The sequence below is a fragment of the Lolium perenne genome, chromosome 4, assembly GCF_019359855.2.
Source record: "Lolium perenne isolate Kyuss_39 chromosome 4, Kyuss_2.0, whole genome shotgun sequence".
NCBI classification, from domain to species: Eukaryota; Viridiplantae; Streptophyta; class Magnoliopsida; order Poales; family Poaceae; genus Lolium; species Lolium perenne.
In genome coordinates this window covers 245,221,363-245,245,890 of record NC_067247.2, presented here as the reverse complement: position 1 = coordinate 245,245,890, position 24,528 = coordinate 245,221,363, and the positions used below count along the sequence as shown (strand labels likewise).

The following is a 24,528-nucleotide window of genomic DNA, read 5'->3' as shown; positions in this document are numbered from 1 at the left end:
CATGGAACATAAGAAATTATCGATACGTCGGAGACGTATCACCCCTCCATTTAAAAAAAAAGTATATATTAACATTTACGTTACCAAAATTAATTTTAGTAGATTCATCTTAAGATGTATTTCATACACATTTGTTTCATGTAACAGATGTTTATGTTTCTTCTTCATATTTAATCAAATTAGTAAGCTTTGCCTTTTAACTAAATCTATAAGCTTTATTCATTGGAGGAGAGTTACTACTGGTGGTTGCTATATCCATCTACTGGTGGCTGGCGGCACTGATCGGCTATTATATCCATTTATTTGTGCCACTCACGCTGGTCACCGTCAACGCGTCCTTTCGCCGCGTCAGCTGCATCTTCAACATGGTTCCTCTTGGCATCCTGGTACTTTTGAGCCTGACCCTGATCAACGACGTCAGAGACACCATTGCATGTATCTGAATTAACACCATCTTTCTAGAAGGGCTCCTTCTCTTCCGGCATTGGCTTGCCGCCGTCAAGTGGACCTACCTTGATTTACTAGTTAGTTTTGAGCCTCATGTATGTGTTTAATTTACTACATTAGTTATTTTCGCTTGTCGTTGTCGGTCAGTAGTATTGTATGAAATATTTCTTCATATGAAGTGGCGTCTCCTTTTGTTTTTGTTTTTTGTTCTGCTTGTCTCGAGTGTACATTTTTGTACTTGCGGCCTATGAGGTTTCATTTTGTTTCCTTGAATATAGTCAAACATCGCAAAATTGAGAAACAAATCTTTTTATATTCCACATTTTAACCACATATGCATCATAATTCATATCTCCTTCCGGCTTCTGCTTTACGCACTATTCCTACACCTTGAGTTTTTTCGTCGCGTCTAGCTAGTGTACTTTATCGGAGAGTCCACGAGCCAACTTTGGAACTGCCTAAGGTGCATGTGCAGTCTAAACCTTCTAGGCATGGCCCTCCTGCTAATACAATTAAAATTAATTCGGATGGAGCGGTACATGCTGAGCTGGGTGTGGCAGCGACTGGAATTGTGGCGCGAGATGCCACGGCGTTCAGGGGACCGAGATGTTTGTCTTACACATGTATCTCAGATCCATTGACAGTTAAAGCCTTGGCGCTCAGAGACGCATTTAAATATGCCGTGGAACAAGGTTTTGGTCAGGTGATTTTTAAGGTGGATTACGTCGAGCTTGTGAAGTTTTGGCACAGAAGATTGGAGGAACGATCAGTAATTCGTCCAATTCTTGATGAGATTAGTGATTTGAGTTTTTTTAATATTTCTTTTAATGTTGTTTTTACCCGGCGCGAAGCAAACCTGGCGGCCCACTATTGCGCAAAATTTGCGAGCTTACATGATGGGTTGTTTGTCTGGAATGTTGAGCCACCGGCTTTTTTAGAACACACCCTTCAGGCTAATTGTATGGGATTTTGATGTGTAACTGCAAGTTTTTGACGCACTCTTTTCATTATCAGGGTACCGAATGGGATTGGAATGTTTTTAATGAGACGGGCTTGCTAGCTAAATTTATATATATGTGATTTTTTTAAAAAAAAACTCGGCTGGCCGCCGCATAGCACGCGAGCGTGCACCGCCACTGCGTGGTCCTTTTTCACCATCGGATCAGATGGACTGCTAGAATTAAAATCTAACCCCTTTTTTAGAATTCCTAAAACATAGTCCCCCCGCTCCAAATAAACTGACGCAGCTCAAGAGTGGGCCAGAGGAGCACCTATCAGGCTATCAGGTCTTAGTTTGCTGCAAGCCCAATATAGCCCATTAAGGAACAGCCCATTATTGGAATATTAAAGAAAAAAAGGCAAGCGAGCCGCACGGCCCATTAACTTTCGATCTAGTAGCAGCATGTGAAATCTATTGACGGCGTCACCGCCGCCGCCCGCTGGGAACGCGGTACGCCGGTGAAGCCGCTTCCGATTCCCCCTTCCAGCTCGCGACCGCCTCGCCGGAAGACGCGGCCTTTCTCCCCGCCCCAACCCTGAGCTAAAGCAAACTCTGCTAAAACCCTACTCCAGCCAGCCCCTCCGAATCCGATCCCGTCCAGCTCCACCCAGCAGGCGCGCCCCGCCCCGCCAGTGGGTATCTCCTAGCTGAGCCTTGCGACCTGTACCATCCATCTCAGCACCGCGGCGATGCCGGCGGCGGCGGCGGAGTCTTCGGCGATAAGGAAGCTAGGGCAGCTCTTCAAGCTCACCGAAGTGCACCTTTGGTAACCCCCTCGTCCTTATCGACTCGTTCAGGTTATCCTATTGTTTTTGGCTGACCAGTTTTCCCCTTACATAACTGCAGGGATGATTTTTATGCGACTGGCGCCGGCCAGAGTAACGATTGGCGTGCCACGGAGACTGGGTGCACGGTAAATATTTCAGTTTCATCTTGTGCGTTTCCATCTGGAGAGGTTTAGCTCGCGTCAATCTTTGTGGTTATGAGACTCGTGCTTAGCCAGTCCTTCTGACATTTTCAAGAAATTGCTTCCTCATATCAAAGATGGAAAGTACTGCTTATTCTGTAGCTCTTCGAGCAGGAAAATCTCCTCTACTAGCACCGGGGCAGCTGATTAGTGATTAGTTCTCTAAAGATTATAATTGGCAAACAAAAGTGGGTTTCTTGTTGTGCTTACCTTCTAAGTTTATAGTCCCAATTTTGCCCGGCCTGCAAACTGTTCTTGGTGTCATGAGCTTCATCGAGGGTTTGGTGCGACAGAAGTCACAGAACAGCCAAGGAACAGTTGGCATGTCAAATAGCGTATATCACATGAATTTATGGAAGAAATAGCACTTGCTCTCCTTTAAGGCTATAACAGTAGCTTTGGAGATAGACCTGAACATCGAAAAGGGTTCAGTTTGACGAGATACTACAAACACACATAATATGTTTCAAGTGTTCTTGAGCTACCGTTGGCATACCGGTAAACGCTGCATACAACTAATTGGCACTTGTTGAAGGTCACATTACCTTTTAGCAGCATGTTTTATTGCACAGCTGATGTGGGATTTGTTAGGTCTTTCAATAGTTTCGGTTATAGACTTGTAGTGGTGAAGTGAACTAAGCATCATGTTTTGAAAGAATAGCAATTTACGATTGAACTACTTCTCTCGTGGTTTATGTTTTTTTCCTTTCATTTTTACTTGCCAAGGAATACCGACAAATCAGTAAACTAGACCATGCCACATAATTTTGGTGAAATCACTTGAAAAATTAACTCGGTGATTACACTTTACATGATACATTGGCTTGAAATGTTGCTAAAGTTTCGCTCTCTTTTTTGTGGGTTGGGGTGGGGGAGAGGGGTAAATGGAGCAAGTTAAATATTTATCTTAGTCGCAGATTTGATCTAGTTGGTGTTGTTTTTATTTCATGGTCTTCATTCTCCAAATTGTTTTAAACCCTGTAGAAGTAATTTCAAATCTTCAACTTTGCAGGGATCTCAAACAGCTAAAACCCGCAATAGAGCAGCCAAACAGACAGATGAAGGTGAGATTTGGTTTCCTGTAATCCAATGACTTTTTTTCTTCTGACATTCATAAACGCTCTGCTTGCACCATTGACAGCATAGCATAACTCATGGTGCCCCCCACCCCCCACAGACTATACAAACAAATAATTGTTAATCTTCTTTTGCTGCAAGTATCCACCAATTTCTTATGCTCTGTTGTCTCTTGGCATCAATAGACCATTCCTTTGTTGAAGATATGGAACTGGCTAGTCTCATGGGTTCTTTGGGGCTTCCTGTTTCATTCAGCGCAAGGAAAGAGGTAAGTGCTCACAACGGCATGTACTGTTCCCCTGCTGGTTAATATGTTGCTTAAGCTGTTACGCGTTACAGAAAAAGAAGACACCTGGCAAAAAGCATCAAGGAAGACAAGCACCATATGAAGCGGCAAGTACCGAGGATAATGTAAGGACATGCACAAATACTGAAGAACTAGAAAATGTTCAGGAGTTGATGGATTGCGTGGAGCAAACTAACTCAGGCATTTCATCTGCAACTGCTGCGGGTTACGCTGAAGTCTGCTATGCTGATGGTGACAAGATGCTTTGTGAAGACAGTGTTCATGTTGAGAAGTCTGACTGTGGCAAAAATCAGTGTGAATCAAATGATAACATGAGCAACCTAGTAAATTTAGGTTCTTCTGTTCAAGAAAATCAAGCTGTGGACAGTGTCATGCAATTGGACAAAGTGATGCGGGGACAAAATTCTGTTGATAACGAATCTATAGTGTCCTGTGCTGAGCTTTGTCATGAAGGAAAACCGTCAGCAAGAGAAGATCAAATATCTGAGGAAACACCACAGACATCCCATGATAATAATGATCATGATTGCGAGGTTTGTCCATGTCCAGCAGAATCATCTCCTGTTAATGATCATGTTGAAAAGTCTTCCTGCCAATTTTACTATGAATATGGAGATTGGAAGGTTCTCTGGGATCAGTTTTATAGCCGGTATTACTTCTACAACATTCAGACACAGGAGTCTACATGGTATCCTCCTCATGGATTGGAGGATTTTGCATCATATTGTAGCACATATTCATCTGAAGGTATAGATGAACAGGTATCGCAATTGACAAGCACACTTGTGGAAGAAAACAGTAAAATCAATACAAAGCTTGACAAATCGTGTGGAGTCTCATCCTGTGTAGATAACACTCTGGACTATAATATCTCAGAAGCTGATCAACATGTTGCACAATGTGGAGCTAACATGAACCCATGTGACGATGGAAAAACAACATTCGGTAAGGTGTGGATTCCATTTTTATGCGGTCCGCAAGAGATTTGTATTAAAAAAATGCCAAAGAACTTTGCTTATTGTCCCTATGCAGTATAAAACTTGATATTGACAATTCACAACGAAATTGATTAGTTCCTCTTTGGGGCAAGAATTATTTCCAGAGATTTCTTTCTCATAGATATCAAGCATTATTATCTTCTTATGGCAGATCAGCATGGTGAGCAGAGGCATGATCTTTGCAATGAAGTATCAGACATTCCTGACGAAGAGTCAATATATACGAGGTGTACCTGATTATGCAAATTGTTGTCTCATTGTTTCCTTGACATATAGATGGTTTTGGTTAACATCTCATCTCTATGTAGTGTGATAGCTACCATTGATGAAGCACAACATGAAGGAAGCATGCAGAATGATAGTTCAGTAACTGAAGTATTAGAAATGAACCAGGAAGTTGCTACCACCAAAAAGAAAAAGAGAGTAAGGAGATCTCAATCGTGTAAGATCATATTACAAAGTTAGAGCTTTCTAGGAGTTGTTCCTGCATTTTATCAGATGAAGTTGTTGTATGTCAGATTTCTATTTATATTTTCTGTGAGGGTGGTGGTCAATATGCAGCTTGTTTCTGTGACTACACACTTCTTGTACTCTCTCTGTTTCTGTATATAACCATTTCTTTTGTTCTACAGTTCATTCATGTCAGGACTTGGCAGAAAACATTTCCAATGACATTGCCAAGTATTGGAATCAGCGGTACTCGCTTTTCTCCCTTTTTGATAGTGGTATAAAGATGGATGAAGAAGGGTGGTTTTCAGTGACGCCTGAGCCCATTGCAAAGCATCATGCATCTCGTGTTGGTGCTGGCATATTGATCGACTGTTTCACAGGAGTTGGTGGAAATACCATCCAGTTTGCTACAAAGTGTGTTTCTGTTATTGTGTTATTATATCTTCTGATATCATATTTTAGCATGAACCCTTCGTTTTGTATAGCAACAATTTTTTTGCTTCGCTTGATGAGAATGGTAGTTGGTATGTTGCCTTAAATATTATGCATCTTATGTGCATCAACGTAATACTTGGTTGAGAATGAATGGCAGTAGAAAGCATGTCCGTGCACTCATCTAGTTTGTACTGATGATTATAGGACACATCATATGAACAGTATGACTACTAAGTTGCTTAGCTGTACAGTGCTATAGCTTACTTCCTTAGCATGCATATCAATATATCATGTCACATCAGTGTACCTAATTTGGAAATTTGAACCCTTTTATGGTTGAAGGTGATATCAGGTCGACCATCTCATGTTATCTATGTTTCTGTTACAGTTACTGAAACTGTAGACTTCCACGTCTCTGATATCATCACTTTTTTCAGGTGCAAGCATGTTGTTGCTGTTGACATTGATCCACAGAAGATTGGTTGTGCACAGCATAATGCAACTGTTTATGGAGTAAATGATCATATAGACTTCATTGTAGGAGATTTTATTCATATTGCACCTCATCTGAAGGTATTCCTTACACCTTGAAAATATCACACCTTTAAGTTTGTGCGCATGTCATTCCCTACAGCTGCATATCTTCATAGCTGTCTGTGAGAGTGCATTTGTTTGACCATTTTCGTTGAAGTGTAACTATTAGGTAGGGTTACCAATATCTTGCCATTAGAAGTCCCACAAGGGGAAGTATTTGTCCTGACCATTTTCTAGAATTATAGGGCATGTCCCAAGACAAATTATAAGCATTCAAGTTCAGTTGCAAAAATAAACATAATTCATGGATGACTGCCATGATGATAAAGACTGAATGACAAAATTTGAAGTACTTAGCACACATAACTGGTGCTATGGGGCTAAAGGGTAAATGGAGAGAGAAAGCTGACGTGTCCACTTTATCGCTTAATTGAGGAGCGCTAAGGATGTGAGTGCTATTGTAGTCTTCTTTTTATGATCTCACAAACACACTTGACTCGTTCAAAAAAAAAAAAAAAACACACTTGATAGTGCTCCTCTTTATTCGTGAAACTGTTAAGGAAAGGTCCTTGGTGTATATTGGCAGCACCTTCTTTGTGTAAATACTAGACATGATGAGATTACTAGGATGGTCTTGCTATGACACTATTGTTGTTTTACAAGTTGGTCTGTATGCTTATCTGAAAGAATTTTTCTATGCAGGGAGAAACTGCTTTTATGTCACCTCCTTGGGGAGGGCCAGACTATGCAAAAGTAGATGTTTATGATATCAAAACCATGTTTAAGCCCTGTGATGGGTGAGCTCCTCATTCAGAATAGTTTGTTTCCTTCTTGTGCTCTCAAATATTCTCATGTCATGGTTTAACTCTTCAGGTACTATCTCTTCAAACTTGCTACGACGATTGCTTCAAGAGTAGTCATGTTTCTTCCTCGCAACACAGATTTAAACCAGTTGGCGGACATGTGCCTGTCAGTCAATCCTCCATGGGCGGTTGAGGTATGTCTGTTTGTGTCTAGTTGACTTATGAAGCTCCATTACGTCTCTGTGGTCTGGCAATGGCTTTGGACCCATGTCACAGTGGTGCCCTTTCATTCTTGCAGGTGGAGAAGAATTTTCTCAATGGAAAGCTGAAAGCCATAACAGCATACTTTGAAGAACAGGATAGCGTAGACGTGGAGCGCTGATGAAGTGATGAATCGACCCAAAAATCACACCTGAAAACCCAAGTATTCTGCTGGATGGAAGATTCTGTGTGGGTGTTTGACCCATATGCTTGGGAAGCAGAACGTGCCGCTAGGGTCAACGTGTACGTTTTTCTTCAGTGTAGGTGTAGCGTGCCTTTTCTGGCTAGATTGAACAGTGAGATGATAAACATCTGAGATGGAAGGAATGGTGGCGTGTCCTTAACAGGGAACTGCTCGTGCCTGAGCGGCGGGCTCAAGTGCTAAAAACCCACTCTACTAGTCTCATTAGAAGACCCTCTAAATTACCCTCAAAGTACAGGGGATAATATTGAGTCACTTTTATATGGACATTTGTCCATTGCTTTTTTTTTTCCCACTGGCTTTCCTTACCTCTTGTCTTGTGTGCGAGCTCCTGCACCGTCGACAGCTCCTGCGTTGTCGCATGGCCAAATTGGTGTTGGGGTTTGGGGGTCCACGTTCCGGCATCGACTGACCTCCCTTGTGCCTCTTGAACCCTCTCTTGCATTTGCACCATTGTTGATGTTGCCGTTGCGCTATTGTCTTTGCCACTGGGCTTCCATCTTCGTGCCACACCTCTCTCGGTGATGCTGCCGTGCTCATGTTGCCATTAGTGGACCTAGAAACTTCCAGAAGCCTAGGCAAACAAGTTTAAGATGCAACTTTTGAACAAAATCACTATAGAGAATGATAAAACAAAATGGTTGTGCGCTGCGGAGCCTGAGCGGCCGCCCGGGCTGGAGGGGCGCTAGGTCTACGCATGCATGTCATTTGTCCACCACGTCCTTGCCCTTCCTCCCTGACTTGGCTTTCTATGTCGGTCATTGTACCTCTCAATCATTACTGCTATTTTGCCAGCTAGAGGAGGCCTGGTGGCGGCGACGGGCGGAGGTGGTGGTTCTGCGGCTAACCGATGGTGGAGGGCAGCTGGGTAGGGGAGGATAGAGAGAAATGGTAACCCATTGATAAGTGGACGCCACTTGGCAGATGAATTATAGTGGCTCCGTGGTGTTGCACTAGCAGAAAATCCTTCCTTACAAGTGGTAACTTGGTAGATGAATTATAATTCCTCCGTGGCTTAACACATTACACATAGGACAGAGCATGACAAACTTTGATTTCCACACGAGAACTTCAACTTTATTGAACTTCATCTTGATGCTTCGAAGTTCTCTTCATTTTCTTCTTCTTCTTCTTCTTGATCATATTCATCTTTTCAAGTCAATGATATTGAGCCCAATACACAATCTGTATTCTTGTCTTCGTGGCATCACCTGTGGAATTTTAAGCATCACCTATGGAACATTCCTTCACAAACAAAGCAATGAAACCATAAGTCTATAGAGGTTGTCATTAATTATCAAAACCACACTTAGGGGTTAGATGTACTTTCACAACACATGGACATCCTTTCTCCTCACACTTCACGATGTAACACACCTTAACCTCTAGTCTAGTGAACCACCTTGTACGGTCGATGATATTTAACTACTTATTCCCTGATCCACATTTTAAATTTCACCTTGATCCACATTTTAAATTCCAACACGCTTTGGAATTTCACCTAGGGATTAATACCACAATTTTTGTTTCATATTTTTAGAAGATGGCCTTGGTTCAAGCACTCTACTAATGCCACCACCAACTTTACCCTTTGCGCAAGGCTAAGATCACAACACAACGATGGCCGATGATCTCAGCTTCACAAAAGGGGAGTTCATGATTCATGTCCACCTCTGGCAATATGCCTCCACGTCACCAACCACATTGTCACGTAACCCATGCTCCGCTCCATCACCCTCGAAGTCATCATCCTCCATTTTTTCTGCTTCATATTGGTCATTGTGAACTAGGAACATTGAAGGTTAGCTCATTGTTGTGTCATGTATGGCTTCACAAATAAGGGAGTTCATGGTTTATGTCCTCCTCTAGGAAAATATGCATCCACGTCACCAACCGTATTGTCGTAACCAGTGCTCTGCTTCATCACCCTCGAAGTCACCATCCCCCGTTTTCAGTGCTTCATACTGGTCATTGCGAACTGGGATCATTGAAGGTTGGCTCATTGTTGTGTCGTAAACATCAGCTCTACGGTCCTCAAGTGGCTCCTCTCGAGCACATGGGGAAGCACGCCGATTCAAGTCAATGTTCAATCGAGCACCGATCTTCCTTGGGGTAAATAGCTCAAGAGACTTATATTGAGAGTCCGCCACAATCTTCTTTTATGCACTGCAATTCATCTGTAAGATGAGAGGCATTATATTCAAGAGATTGTGATGTCCAAACGCGACATTATACCTTCCAACCAATTCAAATACACCACTTGGGTCCATCCAATTTAAAACCGGCTTCACTGTTTCCGCAACCTCAACATAGAGGTAGGACTAGTGACTACCTCCTCTGGATCAACACACTTACATTGTCTTTTAAGAAAGCGCCTTGTCCACATGATAAATATTCACAATTTTTGCCATCTAAGAAACAGTGACAAAAACCGAAATGTATCAACGACAATTATATTACCGCCAGCCAAAGCATTCCCAAAAAACGATAGGATCATATGAAACAAGTCAAACAAAGTTTGCTATAAAACCTAACCCTAACTCTTAACTAAATCTTACAAAGCCCTAGCCCTAACCTACAATTCGTAGATGATTCGCAGTTTATGTATTTTCTTGAAATCACTTTCCGTGATACATACGCCTACGCCGCTACACGCAACCGCGTCTCCCCTCCCAAGTCTCACACAGTCGCAGGTCGTCTGCTGGCTGGACCCTAGCCTAGCGGCCTGAGCCCGAGCGATCCGATCAAGCGAAGCGGAGCTGCGGAGGGATGGTTGAGCTGTAGATCTCGATTCCGCCGGCGCTCATCTCCCCTTCCCGTGGGCCGTCCACCTCTCCCGGGGACGATGCAGAGCGCGACGCGGCTGACGCTGCTGCTGTGCGCGGCGTGGGCGGCCGCGCTGCTCTACGGCGAGATGGGCGCCTACTGGGCCGCCCACCTCTCCTGCTCGTGGCCATCCGCGTCCTCTTCCTCCCCATCGCCGGTCAGTGTTCGGTCTGGATTCGGACGGCTTCTGTTAGATCACCATTTTAGCTGCGGGTTTCTCTTAGGCCGATGAACTGTTTTGTTACACTTAGTCCATAATTAACCTCGGTCTATAGGGTTCCTACTGAATCGTTCCTCAGCACCCATCTTCTCCTGCCGAAAAGGTCCATAATTCGATCCCCATCGCCATTTTGTTGGTGCCTGAATTGGTGCAATTGCGTGATTTGGTCATGTAGATTAGCAAAGCAAGCTATAAGTGGTTCAGCAACGAGAATTTCACTTCTAGCGCATTCAAACTCCACCGCTTATTATCATCAAACACCAGCCCCTGTTTGTAGCTTTGCAGTGCTATTTCTAGCATTCACTATACATCTCATTATCATATTTCCACTTGACGCGCAGGATAACCATGTGAAGATTGCCGTCATTGCCGATCCACAGGTCAGCTTCGCTGCTAATTCATGTAATTGTGCCAATAAACCCATAGCAGGACATAGTGTACAAAAGTAATTTTCAGGTATATGTTGCTCTCCGTCTGAAAGGTTTTCCCCTGCAGCTTATGGACAGCACCTCCCTCGGTCTACCAGCAAGCTCTGTTGTGCTACAAGCCGTCGAGCTCTTCACAGATTTGAACATGAGAAGGTCCTTCCAGTCTGTCATATTGCCATTCAAGCCTGATGTGGTCTTGTTCCTCGGCGACCACTTTGATGGTGGCCCATATCTGTCCGATGAAGAGTAAGGCACGGATGCTGAATTCTTTTTCACCTTTTACTTGATAGCAACAAGTTCATTTCTCGACGTTATATCTGATTGGAGTTGGCAGTTTGGTACTGTGTTGGTTAGAAACGACACATTGTTTGTTCGCATGCGCTTTAAATGACAATGTGTTATATTAAGTGATGTGACTGGAATATGAAATATCTAAATTACTGCATTTGGCCCACTGGACAAATGTTGTTTTTCTTACATTTGCTCCTTATAAAATAACCTATCTGGTGAAGAGAACATGTACGTATTTCTAGATTTCCAGTGGCTTTAAATATGAAATGGATAACCAGTTGTTCCGCTCTATTTCTATAATTTGAGGCCAACATAGTACCCACGATCACAGGTCTGAAACGGAGCAGTGATTGCTATGTTGTTGTCTTCTAGAAAATTGGAAGGTTAAGGGCTTGGATTTTTGTAAATGGTTGAATTGGGCCATCTTCATAAGGACCCTTCTAATTCATAGAGGATCGATTAAGCAATCCAGTAAAACTATTTGACAAACACCTTATTTATCATATATCTGTGATATACTGATAATTACATTTTCGCAAGTTTTCTTCTCATCAGTCAGTGAATAAACAAAAAATTTCACTCCATGTTCTCCCCATTCCGTTTCATTGTATTTACCCATTTACCTATGCTGTTATCATTGTGGTTTACTAGTTATATTGTATTTCCATGCAAAATTATTAAAGAGTTCTATGTTCCATTATCTTCATTTTCTAATTAATGTTAAAAACCTTTCAGGTGGCAGGAATCTTTGTTTCGGTTTAAACATATATTCAGCATGAGTGAGCAACAAACAAATCCACATGTACCAATCTACTATCTTTCAGGAAATCATGATATTGGTTACTCAGGATTTCACTCAGTTCATCCTAAGGTGATTGACTGTGATTTTTTTTTTTTGGTATCCTTTCCCCTGATTTCCGTTTGTATATTTACATGTTTTTCAAATCTCAATGCATTGCTCCCATTACAAAACATTGTTACACTACTTGCCGTCGCTGGCTAAGAATTCTTTGCCTTGTTGTTCACGGATTCGATTCTCTGATGTGATAGTTCCAAAAATGATTTATTGAAGCAGTTGAGCTGAAGTTTTCTTGGGACACATGTCTTCAAAAAATATTCGAGCAGATTCCTTCTTTCCGTCTTGTAGTCTGCTTTATTGTCCCCTCTGCAGCCTAAGACTGTGGAAAGCGTAACATATAGAAGCTCTGCCTAAAGTGAAGAAAATTCAATCTGTTTTTGTATTCGGAGTAGGTAAAAAGGAAGTATTGATGTTTTTTCTTGCTTTTGGAGATGTATAAAGATTTGTATTTTGTACCATGCTACAAAGTATACAAAACAGCTTAGACAAAAAGTCTTAGATCGCTGCTTTAACAATGGAAATTTTCAGGAACTTGTGAGGAATTTTGTCAGTTCCACAGTGTGCATGTGTGTGTGTTCTACATAAAACCAGCCCTCCACAACATGAAGATTATATTCACACTGTTCTTATCTGCATTACACACATCGTTTTAGAGGTGGCGACATCTTGCTCTTAGTGATCTTTGACTATAGTTGTGCCCTCATCAAGGGCATAGCCATTGATTTAGAAAAGAAATTTAGTATGCTAGGTTGGTCTGAACTTCGGCTATTGTGGTCTTCACTTGTTAGTAATGGCTCTTGCTGGGTTTGACACAGGTGTTCCTACTGCACCTTATTCATATTTGTCCTTTCTGCTCTTCATGTCTTTACCATTTAACATAGATAAAATCACTTACAGATTTGAAACATTTTCTCACCATTTTTAACTTGGGAGTTATTTCTCCAGTTGAGATTTACTGACCACATATCTAACTAATTTAAATACATATGCAGATTGTGTGTGCAATGCACTTCACCTGATGTATATGTGTTGAGCAGTTTCATGAGCTTCAGGAAATACTACAAGCATATTTTTCGCAAAACTCAAGCGTCAACATGCCCTGTTTTACTCGAAATTATTTATCAAATTTAGCTTTACAGACCACATCTCTTAACTGGAATTACATAGATAAACCGGTTTTGTATATGTCAAGTTATGGAGAAGCTTGACAAACTTCAAGAAGTACTGTTAGCATATTTTTCCACGACAAAGTCTAGCCTACCCCTTGCCTGCGATGATTTGGAAACTGACTTTTTGACTTGGTTAGTTAAGTGACCGTGTAACACCAGAGACATACTCATCCAAAGGAACATCAACATTTGGAGGACTCTTCACGTGCAATTTGCAACAACACCTTTCCGAGTAATCGTCTAAACACTAGAGACATACTCATCCGAAGGAACATCAATGTTTTGCAACGACAGCCAACTTCCATTCACCAAACCCAGGTTCATCTCGTGTAGTGATTGTGGACTCGTACATGCAAGTTTGCATTGCCATATAGAGCATTTGCGTACGTATCCCATGTACCATTTGCTTGTAACATACTAAAATGGGATTACCCGCTGGCATAAGCTTGACTTACAGTGGGCCCACCCTTAGAATTTTGGAGCAGAAATTGATCCATGGTCATGATGATATTTTCGAAAAACTCCATTTCAACATGACACATTAGTAAACAACGAAAAGTTCAAACCTTTGATAATGGTCTCCCTAGTCTTAGGTCTTGGTTCATCTCCTTAGAAAAGTATTTTATTTGATCTTTTAGATTTAAGGAGTATGACTTCTCTTCGAAACTTGGGGTGACTCTCTTTCATAACCTTTGGCCTAAATTGCTGGCCTGTAAATAGTTTTCTGTACATTGCTGGTCTCCTTCTCTTGTAAATATTGTTTCTTCATTAATATATTTATTTAATGACGGGCCCTGGATTTTCCTCAAAGAAGTTATGCAGTAACATTTCTGTAACTGCAAAGAATACATGAGAACACATACTTGCTGATATACTACAACCTAAAAGTTTGTTAATCTTTTCTTGTAGGTTATCAGTCGTTATGAAAAAGAATTTGGACCAAGAAACTACCATTTTTTGTCTGGGGAGGTGGACTTTGTTGTTGTTGATGCTCAAACTCTTGATGGTATGCTACCGTCCCTCCAAAATTTTGTATAGAATGTGCTACAATGAACTACACTACAAATGGAATCCTACATTAGTAGTGCAATCAGTATTATAGAATACAGATTGTGGTTCATGAGCAAGACTAAATTGTTTTGCAGTTTCATTTGATGCTTCTTCTTTGTATAGCTAAAGAACTGTTAATATCTGTTCAGGTGGATCCAAACAAAGCAAAGAAAGAGCTTCTACTTGGGAGTTCATTAAAACACTATCAGCTGGTATGGCACTGAACAGATAATTATGCATATGTTACAGTTAATATCAGATATTTGACTAGTTTTACTTCTTTTTAAAGGTAATGAATCAAATCCAAAAGTTCTTTTAACGCACATTCCCCTGTACCGACCTGACAATACTCCGTGTGGCCCACATCGTTCTTCACCTGTTATAAATCAGGTATGTTCTCTCAAAGTGTTTTTTCTCTGCTATTTTCAAATAAGAAGGAATTCCTATAACTTTCTTAAGACTTTTTGTTGTCCTTTATGAAGACAATACTGTTTCATATGTAGTGCCAGTGCACCAGTTTTGTCCACTGATTTATTCTGCAAGTTACGACGTTTCTATGGTTAAATTTCTGCAAGCAATTCGACCAACCATGCATGTATCTAGCTCATTAATTTTATACTCTTCCATTTCAGAGGATACATGCTGCTGCTATGGATCAAGGAATCAGGTATGTCCTACCTCGAGTATTTCTGTTTTCCTGCTTTTGACTAACATAGCATGGAAGTACTGTGATCATTTGACTGGTAAACTTAGGATCATTGAAACGTCACTGAACTCTCCCAAAGCGTTCCTGTCAGTATTCTTATTGGTAAAAGAATTGCCAATATGATCAGCTGTGCTATGCGAATAAGTCTCTCAAATTTTCTTGTTTGAGTGTTGCCCTATGTGTTCTCCTGAAGCTTTACTTTTAGCCAAACCAGTTCAAACCATTGCTGCATATCGGAACTACCTACACATGTTAACATGGGGCAAAGCCATAGCAGTTAACATTAGATTTTTTGTATGCAGGTATCAGAATTATCTAAGCAAAGAGACTTCTGATCTTCTGCTAAGGTTACTGAAGCCGGTAAGCTTCTTTTTGCGATTTCTAGAGATTTGAGTCAAATTTGAAAATATCTTGACTGGTCAATCACTCTGCAGACTCTTGTGCTCTCAGGACATGACCATGACCAGTGTACAGTTGTCCACTCGACTACTTTTGGGCCAGTAACCGAGGTAAGAAAATTATAAGGTTTCTTATCACCACATTTCATGCTTTGTATCTAATGGGACTATTAATACCACAGCACACCCTTGGGACAATAAGTTGGCAGCAGGGAAATCTCTATCCATCTTTTATGCTGATGTCTGCTGGTCCCAAGTTGACACCAAATTCAACTGATTCTATTCATGGGGTTCTGACGAATCTTTGTTTCCTGCCTAAACAAACTCATATCTATATCTGGTAATGATTCTAACGTGCGTCTGCTGATTGTCTTGCTTATATAGCTGCAGATTTTACAACTAAACTGTCTGACAAGTTTGTTTGCGTTTGCTGTTTCTGCAGGTATATCTTCCAGTTTCTGATTACCGTCCTTCTGCTGGTGTTCTGGCCGACAAATGGTCTGAGCTCTCTTCCATATATGAACAAATTTGTAAGCTTCATGACGTCTGTGGGTGCTGAACTGTTTTCAAGAACCAAAGAGAAAGATGATGAGGAAGATGGCGAATATGAAATGGTCTTCGATGCAGAGGGATCCATGCATCTTGTTAAAAAGGCAGTGACAAGACCCCCCAGGACTAACTCAGATTCCCAAACTATGGGACGGTATGTGTGTCTTCTTTTTCTGGATAATGCTTTTAGGTACTTTGTAAAACTGAAATTTGCCTCGTGCTTTCAACTGAAAGATCTTCCATATGCATGTCAGAGGAAATGTTGTGGCAAGACCAACTGCGAGAAAGCACCAAACGGAACCTGATTCATCTGTTCTTGTTGAGATGGGTTCTGAAACGCCACCAGAAGATGCAGGGAAGTTACCTCGTCCAAGCAAATGGAATATAAGGAAGGTCCTTCAGAGGCTGTTCCGTGTCGTTCAGTCAATTGTCATCATTGCGGCGTTGAATGTTCCTCTATACATGATGCTTCTCTTCAAGGATTGGATTGACCGTTGAATTGTATTTGAAACCCTAGTTATATCCATGTAATTCAGTAGAGTAATATCGGCGGGAGCATTTGAAAGACCTATGTCAAGCACCAAAATTTTGTTGTCTGATTTTGAACTGCAAGCATCATGTAGGCCTATGCTCAGCAGTGATTTCTTCGTCTTCGTCTTCTGATTAAAAGTTGCCAAACAGTTACGAAATAAATTCACAACACTAGTACAACATGTGTCTATTATTTACTCTAAACTTAATATGTTACTCAAGAAACAAAAAGTCAGCTCTGATATGTTAATGGGCCAAGTTCACAACCCAATTTAAACTAGCTGATGTTAGTAGCTGGATTATTTATGACGTAATGACTTTTATACGATCTTGTTTTAGGATTTGAGAGTATCGAGCCCCGGATCTATAGACCTCAACATTTAATTAAACGTTCAAAATAGCAGCGATACAAACTCCTTTTGACGGGTGTGCTCAAGCTCATGTTTGCTTATTCACATTTGATCACCTATTGTGTTCACTTTACTGCTAACTTGTTTCTTATATTTGCAGCTCAACACTGCTCAAAGTTTGTTCATGAGCAAACCGAAGAAGAAATGTGTGGCATGCTCGGCAACGATTTCATTTTGCACCATTGTTGGACTTTTCTTGAGAATGATGACAAATGGAGGAACCACGTCTAAAAAAAAGGGAAACATGCCCTCTACCTCGGTTGGAGAGGGTTTGGTGGTTAACACCGATGACAAAGGCTCAAGTAGGCCCACTCATCTCTCCTCGATCACTAAAAAGAGGTTCCATGCGAGGAAGAAAGCTAAGGATATGCGTGCAAATGGAGGAGACAATTGTTGTTGGTGTTCTAAGCATCGGTGAACTTTTATTTTATGGTGTTGTTCCATGCATCGGTGAGCTATTATTTTGTGTTGGTGATGCACTTCGCTACCCCTTTCCCGTCCCATCAAAAAAGGGAACTAATGAATCCTAAGGCAACAGAGTGAGAAACTCAAGGTCACTCTTCCTCCAAACATTCTTTCCACGTACACTATTATGAATAGTCAAATAATGGAAAAAATTGGATTCAATAGTCAACCGGTCCTATCGAAAATAGGATTGACTATGGATTTGAGCCATCGCACATAGTTTCATAAAATCTGTACGGGTTCTATGCTTGAATGATGCACTTTTATTATGAATTTGTAATATTTTATTTCTTATGAAGTTTTTTTTATTACCATGTGTATAATTTTTTAGTTAATTCAGATGATATATGCAATATGTATGAGAGTAGTAAAGAGAAGAAAATGCCCAAAATTAGCAAACCAGTTTTGGGTAATAAGCTGGAAAAGCTCAAATTATTTTGCTTGCCCATATTATATCTTTCCTTTACCCAAACTCACTTTAGAATTAGGTTGAACTTTTGGAGGCACTGATGAAATAGCATTGCATAATAACTAAGCGGGCCAATCCAAACCTAGCCCACACTGAAGCCTGACCCTCCACAGAGCTCGCCGACGAAATGCCGCAGTGGCCATGGCTGCACCCCGCCTCCGCCGCCGCTCGCCGCGCCACCCCCTCCGTATTCCGCAGGAAACGCTGCTCCTCCGTTTGCACATCGGCACACTCCAACCACGCCCGCGAGCAGGTAACTAGGCTCAGCTGTTCACCTGTCGCCGCCGCACCGTCCCCCTCTAAGCTCAGTGTCATCAATACGTATCCCTTCAGGAGGACGAGAAGTCGTTGGTGGTGGTGGGCGGCGGCGCCGCCGGGGTGTACGCGTCCATACGGGCCAAGACCCTGGCTCCCCACCTCAACGTGGTGGTCATCGAGAAAGGCAAGTTCCTGTCCAAGGTACGACTGGCACACCAATGCAGTGTCTTGATTCTACTAGTGTTTCTTCGACCCCGATTCGTCTGAACTGCTGGAATGGATGATTACAGGTCAGGATTTCCGGTGGCGGCCGATGCAACGTCACCAATGGACATCATCTCGAACCATCGGTAGGGTGACGATGTACTACTCTGTTAATTTTATCTCTTCAGTGTAGCTATGGTAGCAATGATGTTGGTACTGTTACTGAGCTGCTTATATTTGTTATTTATAAACTAAGCAACTCGCTCTCAGGGACTGGCGAGAAATTATCCTAGGGGGCACAAAGAACTCCGAGGATCATTCTTCAACACTCATGGTCCGCGGGACACCATGCGTTGGTTTTCAGATCATGGTGTCGAGCTTAAGGTAGATTAGTTCACTCCACATACATCTCCGGATCGTGTTTATGTATTTGCCTAGAGCCGGTTTTGCTTTATCTGTTGCTATTGTTTTCATTGTCATGTCAGACCGAAGATGATGGTAGGGTTTTTCCTGTCACTGACAACTCTGCATCAGTAGTGGATTGCCTGCTGAATGAAGCAAGAAGACTCGGAGGTATCTCATGCTATTTGGCTCTGCTGTTTCATTCAGTCATCGTCCAAACACCCTTCACCCTAAAGAAACAGTTTCTGGAATTGAGTTCTTCTTGAAGTTTCTCTGCAGGCTGGTAAATCTGTGTCTAGCGCGTCTGTCAACAATGATGGGAAGTTTGTTCTGAAAGTTGAGAAGCGTACGGTTGATTTTGTTGATTACCTCAACGCTAATTATGTCTTGGTCGCTACAGGCAGCAGCCAGCAGGTTTGCGAATAGATGCTTACTCTACTAGAAATCATAACGTAGCTCCCTTATATTTTCTTCTTACTTGCAGGGTTACTCGTTTGCTGCACAACATGGTCACACTGTTATTCCACCGGTGCCCAGCTTGTTCACATTTAAAATTGCAGACAAGCGACTGGCTGATCTCTCCGGGGTAATGATCCATCACTACTATTGCACATCTCATCATGCTCACAAGAAGTCATTGACTGGCTGACTGGAAAAAAATGATTCCACTCTTTTTCTTTTGTCATGTAGGTTACGTTCACCAAAGTCAAGGCAAAATTGATGCTGGATAGCATTCAGAAAAAGGCTCCTGAATTAACTCAGGTGAGTTGCCACTTTCAGAAATAGGCTCCATAGATGTTTGCTTACATTAATTGCCTGGCCGTTACAGACTGGACCTCTGTTGGTCACACATTGGGGGCTTAGTGGCCCTGTTGTTCTTCGATTATCCGCATGGGGAGCTCGTGAACTCTATCAGGACAAGTACCAAGGTGAGATCCATAAGAAATTGTACAGGAATGTCACTACATCACAACTAAGCACCTGGGAAATTGCTCCATGAATGTACTTCTAATGTTGGTGTGTGTACAACTGTTCACACTTGCATTCAGTAGATGTAGATAGAGTATATTCTTCATGATTGCATTTCTAGTTTATAACAATATTGCAACGATGTGATACATTTGATTATTATATTTTCTATGCGTAGTTAACTTCTCATGATCTTGCATAGAGAAGTACTTTTTGTGCTGAGAGTTTTAATTCCAAAATTTTACCATTACGGCCATCTGCTATTTTGTAATCCAATACGATTGTACGGTACACAATTGGACTTAAAGTCAGCGGGTGCATTTTGTGTTTCATCAATTACATGTATTTTTCTGTTAGAGTAGTAATCTAAAACATCATAGAAGACTTAGAAGTAATTATCAAACACACCAGCCTCCCTTGTTAATATTTGTACATTTTTTTCGGCGCAGCGAAGCTTATGATTGACTTCATACCTGACATTCATATCGAGGACGTGAAGCGCATCATTTTCCAGCACAAAGATAAACATGCGGTTCATATGTTTCCCTGTGCTTTTTTTAATGTGACCTTGTTAATGCTTTGGAGTCTTCATATCTGAGAATCTGAAATTTTCGATGATTACTCTACTCGTAATTGCCTCTTGGCTTTAGTAGGTTAAGAAACCAGTTCCTATAAATGCTGTCAACAACATGGATATTGCTTACTATTTCTTTGTTAACTTTAAAGGAAAAATTGCTATTGCAGATGCAGATGCAGATACTTACAGCCAGCTTTACAATATTCTCTTTTATCTTTTCTATTAGAGTTAGTCAGTCAATGTTTTGTATGGCTCCTATAATTTATTATAGAAATATCTGTTGTCATCCTGTGAATATTCCCGTTTTTCCTGTAAATGTTATTATGAAGTTGAACCAAGAATTTTCAATCTTTGCAGAAGAACAAAGTAAATAATTCCTTCCCCACGGAGTTTGGTCTGGTGAAGAGATTTTGGAGATTCCTGCTGGAACAGGAGGTTACACTACCGCTGAATTCCAGTCCTTACTCATCCCTTTAATCAGATGTTTTGGTCAGACAAAGTCTTCTCTTGCAGAGTTTAGATGGTGATATGCACTGGGCCACTGTACCTAAAAACCATCTCAACGCGATAGCCCTTCGGTTGAAACAATGGATGTTTGAGGTTGTCGGGAAGGTATGTGATATGTTAAATATACCACATGAAAAGTAGTAGCGGTTCAGTGATCCTGTCCAAACTCACTGTGTGTGTGTTTCCTCATCATCATATGCAGGGTCAATTCAAAGATGAATTTGTGACCGCCGGAGGTGTTCCGCTCTCAGAGGTACTTAATCAGCAACTTAATCACAGTTTCCCTTGTCATGAATCAACTTGGGTATGAATACCATGGATCTAACTTTTTCCTCCTCTGTTGTAAAGATCTCTCTTAGCACTATGGAGAGCAAGCAGCAGCCCAATCTGTTCTTTGCAGGAGAGGTAACTGTGCTACTGTCTAAAACTTGCTACACTCTGGAGCAGCAACTGTACAATCTGTCTTAGTACTATATCTTACAGATGGTGATCTTGCTATAGGTACTTAATGTTGACGGGGTCACAGGTGGATTCAATTTTCAGGTAAGGAGCAGAAATTTCCCTAGTAACATCTCACTCCCAAGATAACCATATAAAAATAGAGGCAAATTGACATATCTACTACAGTGTGTCGCATTTTGAATTCTCATACAATTTCTTTTGAAGCAAGAACAGAAAAGGTTTTCAACTAGCATCTGCTCTTTGTTTTCCACAGAATGCATGGACTGGTGGATATATAGCTGGGACAAGCATAGGCACATTGGCATCCAGCAGCAATCTCGAACGTCATGCGTGTTTGCAACTGGAAGCATCATAAGGAAATGGATGGCATCATGGCAAGTAGAAGACCCCTTGAATCAAGAATTTTTATTGGCTGACAAGCAGTGTATAAATTTCTGAGAGTGTAGCTTAGGTTCTAATCCACTGTATTGTAGTTGTAGTTCAAAAACAAGCAAAGATAGCCAAGATTCAGGGAGTTGTATTGATTAACTGTAAATGTACTGCAGTGCCAGTTTTGTTATTGTGAAGTAAAATCCTGAAGCTGCTCTCCAGTTGAGCATCTTCTGAATTAACAAATTTGTTATGAAGATCGTGTAGCAGTTCTCCAGTTGAACAACTTCTGAATTATAAGCTTTGCAGTAAGAATCACAAAATCAATACAATGCATTGGTTTCCACGAGGTTAGCCCAGAACTTACAGGTAATACACCATGCATGACACTTATACTACCATTGATCTCAAGTATAAACAATACAACCAAATGTAACGACATGCATAGCTTTTTCTATAGCACTTTTAATCCCTCTGCCCCCTTTCTTTTACTATCATCTAAACTTAACTTTCTTTTTATTTCAGTACCTCATTCATACTTAATGAACTTACAGGAGTATTCATTAAGCATACCTACAGGTGGTGGTCTCTTTATTCAAAACAAAAATGCAAAAGAAAAAACATAAAAACTAAACATAGACTATTCATGTTAATGTAAAAGTATTTTAAATCTAGAGGAAGATGTTTCAGTTCTGGTGGTGGTAAGGCTTCATCTCCCTTTCTTCTAGGTACTTCATATTTCTCATTAGTTGAGTATCAGCTATAGGGAGAGATTCCAAACATTTTTCGATATCATTTTTATCTAATCCTATCATAGTATTTTCATTTCCATGTATACTTACCTCTAAATCATCTCTAGGAGTATCATAAAGAATTGCGGAAAGATTAGCTAGATTAACTTCCTCCTCAAAGTCTTCCTCTTCAATATCTTCAATAAATGGTTTATGCGTAAACTTCGAAAATGGAAACTCACCACTTCCTTCCCAAACTTAAGAGAGATAGTTTCCTTCCTACAATCAATATTAGCTCCTGCAGTGTTTAAGAAAGTTCTTTCAAAAATAATTGGACAATAAGAATCAATTGGCATATCAATAACAACAAAATCATTGGGATAAGTGTAAGGTCCTATTGTAATAGGTACATTTTTTATTACTCGCATAGGAACTGTAAGAGTCTTAATTATCAGCTAGCATTATTTTCATATATGGGTCTTCTAATTGTGAATGTTCAAGTTCATCTTGGATACCAAAATAAAATTTATAGGGAATAACATTAATAGTTGTTCCAATATCACAAAGTCCATAATAAGAGGATCCACCAAAAGTGCAAGTAAAACAAGTTTGCCCACACCTTTTGCTTTAACCATACCTTGTGAGGCTTCGGAATCGAGCTCAACTACGTTGAGTGTGCATACATAGCTAAAATACCTTCCTTAGTTACCTCACTCTCTTCATTTGCAACTTCATAAGTAAGTTCCTCATTACTAAGCTTTACCTCTGAAAGGATCACATACCGCACCTAGATGGGGGGGGGGGGGGGGGGATGAATAGGTGCTACCAATTTTTAGTTCTTTTTCAAATTAGGATTGACACAAAGGTAAATTCTCTAGATATGCAACTATGTGAATTTACCTATATGACAAGATAAACTACTAAGCAAGATATAGCTAGACAAGATATATTAGAGCTAATAAGGATAGAGGTAACCGAGAGTGGAGCACGCGGAGACACAGGGATGATTCCCGTAGTTCCTTCCTTTTGAGGGGAAGTACGTCTATGTTTGGAGGAGTGTGGTCGCCACGAAGGCCATACCAACGCCACAAAGACCTCACTCAGGTCTCCTGTGAGAAACGCCACAAAGGCCTAGCCCACTTACACTAAGGGATTTTCTCGAGGCGAATATCGGGTCTTTACAAGGTTCTTGGGGCACACATCCACAACCGAATTGGAGGCCTAGCCCTCCGGGACTCCGTCTTCCTTAGTGATTTCTTCCGGACTTTTCTAGAACCTTCTAGAACCTTTCGTAGAACCTTCCGGATCATTTTAAATCTTATAAAATGACTTTCTATATATGAATCTTATTCTCCGGACCATTCCGGAACTCCTCGTGATGTCCGGGATCTCATCCGGGACTCCAAACAAATCTTCGAACTCCATTCCATATTCAAGTTCTACCATTTCAATATCCAACCTTAAGTGTGTCACCCTACGGTTCGTGAACTATGCGGACATGGTTGAGTACTCTCTCCGACCAATAACCAATAGCGGGATCTGGAGATCCATAATGGCTCCCACATATTCAACGATGACTTTAGTGATCGAATGAACCATTCACATACGATACCAATTCCCTTTGTCACGCGATATTTTACTTGTCCGAGGTTTGATCATCGGTATCACTCTATACCTTGTTCAACCTCGTCTCCTGACAAGTACTCTTTACTCGTACCGTGGTATGTGGTCTCTTATGAACTTATTCATATGCTTGCAAGACATTAGACGATATTCCACCGAGAGGGCCCAGAGTATATCTATCCGTCATCGGGATGGACAAATCCCACTGTTGATCCATATGCCTCAACTCATACTTTCCGGATACTTAATCCCACCTTTATAACCACCCATTTACGCAGTGGCATTTGATGTAATCAAAGTACCTTTCCGGTATAAGTGATTTACATGATCTCATGGTCATAAGGACTAGGTAACTATGTATCGAAAGCTTATAGCAAATAACTTAATGACGTGATCTTATGCTACGCTTAATTGGGTGTGTCCATTACATCATTCATACAATGATATAACCTTGTTATTAATAACATCCAATGTTCATGATTATGAAACTAATCATCCATTAATCAACAAGCTAGTTAAGAGGCATACTAGGGACTCTTTGTTGTTTACATATCACACATGTATCAATGTTTCG

At 41.0% G+C, this 24,528-nt stretch overlaps 3 protein-coding genes across 5 annotated transcripts; all 3 read left to right on the top strand.

Moving 5' to 3' along the window:
- Nucleotides 1-1,852: 1,852 nt before the first annotated feature.
- LOC127332400 (uncharacterized) lies at nucleotides 1,853-7,770 on the top strand. Of its 2 annotated transcripts, none has more exons than XM_051358703.2 (12): nucleotides 1,853-2,213; nucleotides 2,294-2,360; nucleotides 3,427-3,478; nucleotides 3,677-3,759; nucleotides 3,831-4,748; nucleotides 4,953-5,023; nucleotides 5,105-5,238; nucleotides 5,429-5,660; nucleotides 6,119-6,254; nucleotides 6,918-7,012; nucleotides 7,089-7,212; nucleotides 7,317-7,770. In XM_051358703.2, the coding sequence occupies exons 1-12, from the start codon at nucleotides 2,137-2,139 to the stop codon at nucleotides 7,398-7,400; spliced, it is 2,073 nt and encodes a 690-aa protein (XP_051214663.1). In that variant the 5' UTR covers nucleotides 1,853-2,136; the 3' UTR covers nucleotides 7,401-7,770. The 2 variants fall into 2 exon arrangements, with proteins under 2 accessions (XP_051214663.1, XP_051214662.1); XM_051358702.2 differs by having other exon boundaries at nucleotides 1,854-2,213; nucleotides 3,831-4,743; nucleotides 4,948-5,023.
- Nucleotides 7,771-10,143: 2,373 nt separating this feature from the next.
- On the top strand, nucleotides 10,144-16,589 carry LOC127332402 (uncharacterized protein C630.12). Of its 2 annotated transcripts, XM_051358705.2 has the most exons (13): nucleotides 10,144-10,464; nucleotides 10,869-10,907; nucleotides 11,023-11,201; nucleotides 11,982-12,117; nucleotides 14,184-14,280; nucleotides 14,474-14,536; nucleotides 14,614-14,714; nucleotides 14,957-14,991; nucleotides 15,333-15,390; nucleotides 15,465-15,539; nucleotides 15,611-15,768; nucleotides 15,871-16,131; nucleotides 16,232-16,589. In XM_051358705.2, exons 1-13 carry the CDS (start codon nucleotides 10,327-10,329, stop codon nucleotides 16,473-16,475), a joined length of 1,584 nt encoding a protein of 527 aa, XP_051214665.1. In that variant the 5' UTR covers nucleotides 10,144-10,326; the 3' UTR covers nucleotides 16,476-16,589. The 2 variants fall into 2 exon arrangements, with proteins under 2 accessions (XP_051214665.1, XP_051214666.1); XM_051358706.2 differs by lacking the exon at nucleotides 10,144-10,464 and having other exon boundaries at nucleotides 10,863-10,929.
- A 1,310-nt stretch (nucleotides 16,590-17,899) lies between these two features.
- On the top strand, nucleotides 17,900-21,877 carry LOC127332403 (uncharacterized). The gene is made up of 16 exons (XM_051358708.1): nucleotides 17,900-18,105; nucleotides 18,186-18,311; nucleotides 18,401-18,460; nucleotides 18,585-18,698; nucleotides 18,800-18,887; nucleotides 18,985-19,130; nucleotides 19,201-19,302; nucleotides 19,407-19,478; nucleotides 19,546-19,645; nucleotides 20,135-20,217; nucleotides 20,620-20,697; nucleotides 20,776-20,874; nucleotides 20,972-21,022; nucleotides 21,118-21,174; nucleotides 21,271-21,312; nucleotides 21,485-21,877. Exons 1-16 carry the CDS (start codon nucleotides 17,980-17,982, stop codon nucleotides 21,584-21,586), a joined length of 1,446 nt encoding a protein of 481 aa, XP_051214668.1. The 5' UTR covers nucleotides 17,900-17,979; the 3' UTR covers nucleotides 21,587-21,877.
- The last annotated feature ends 2,651 nt before the right edge of the window (nucleotides 21,878-24,528 follow it).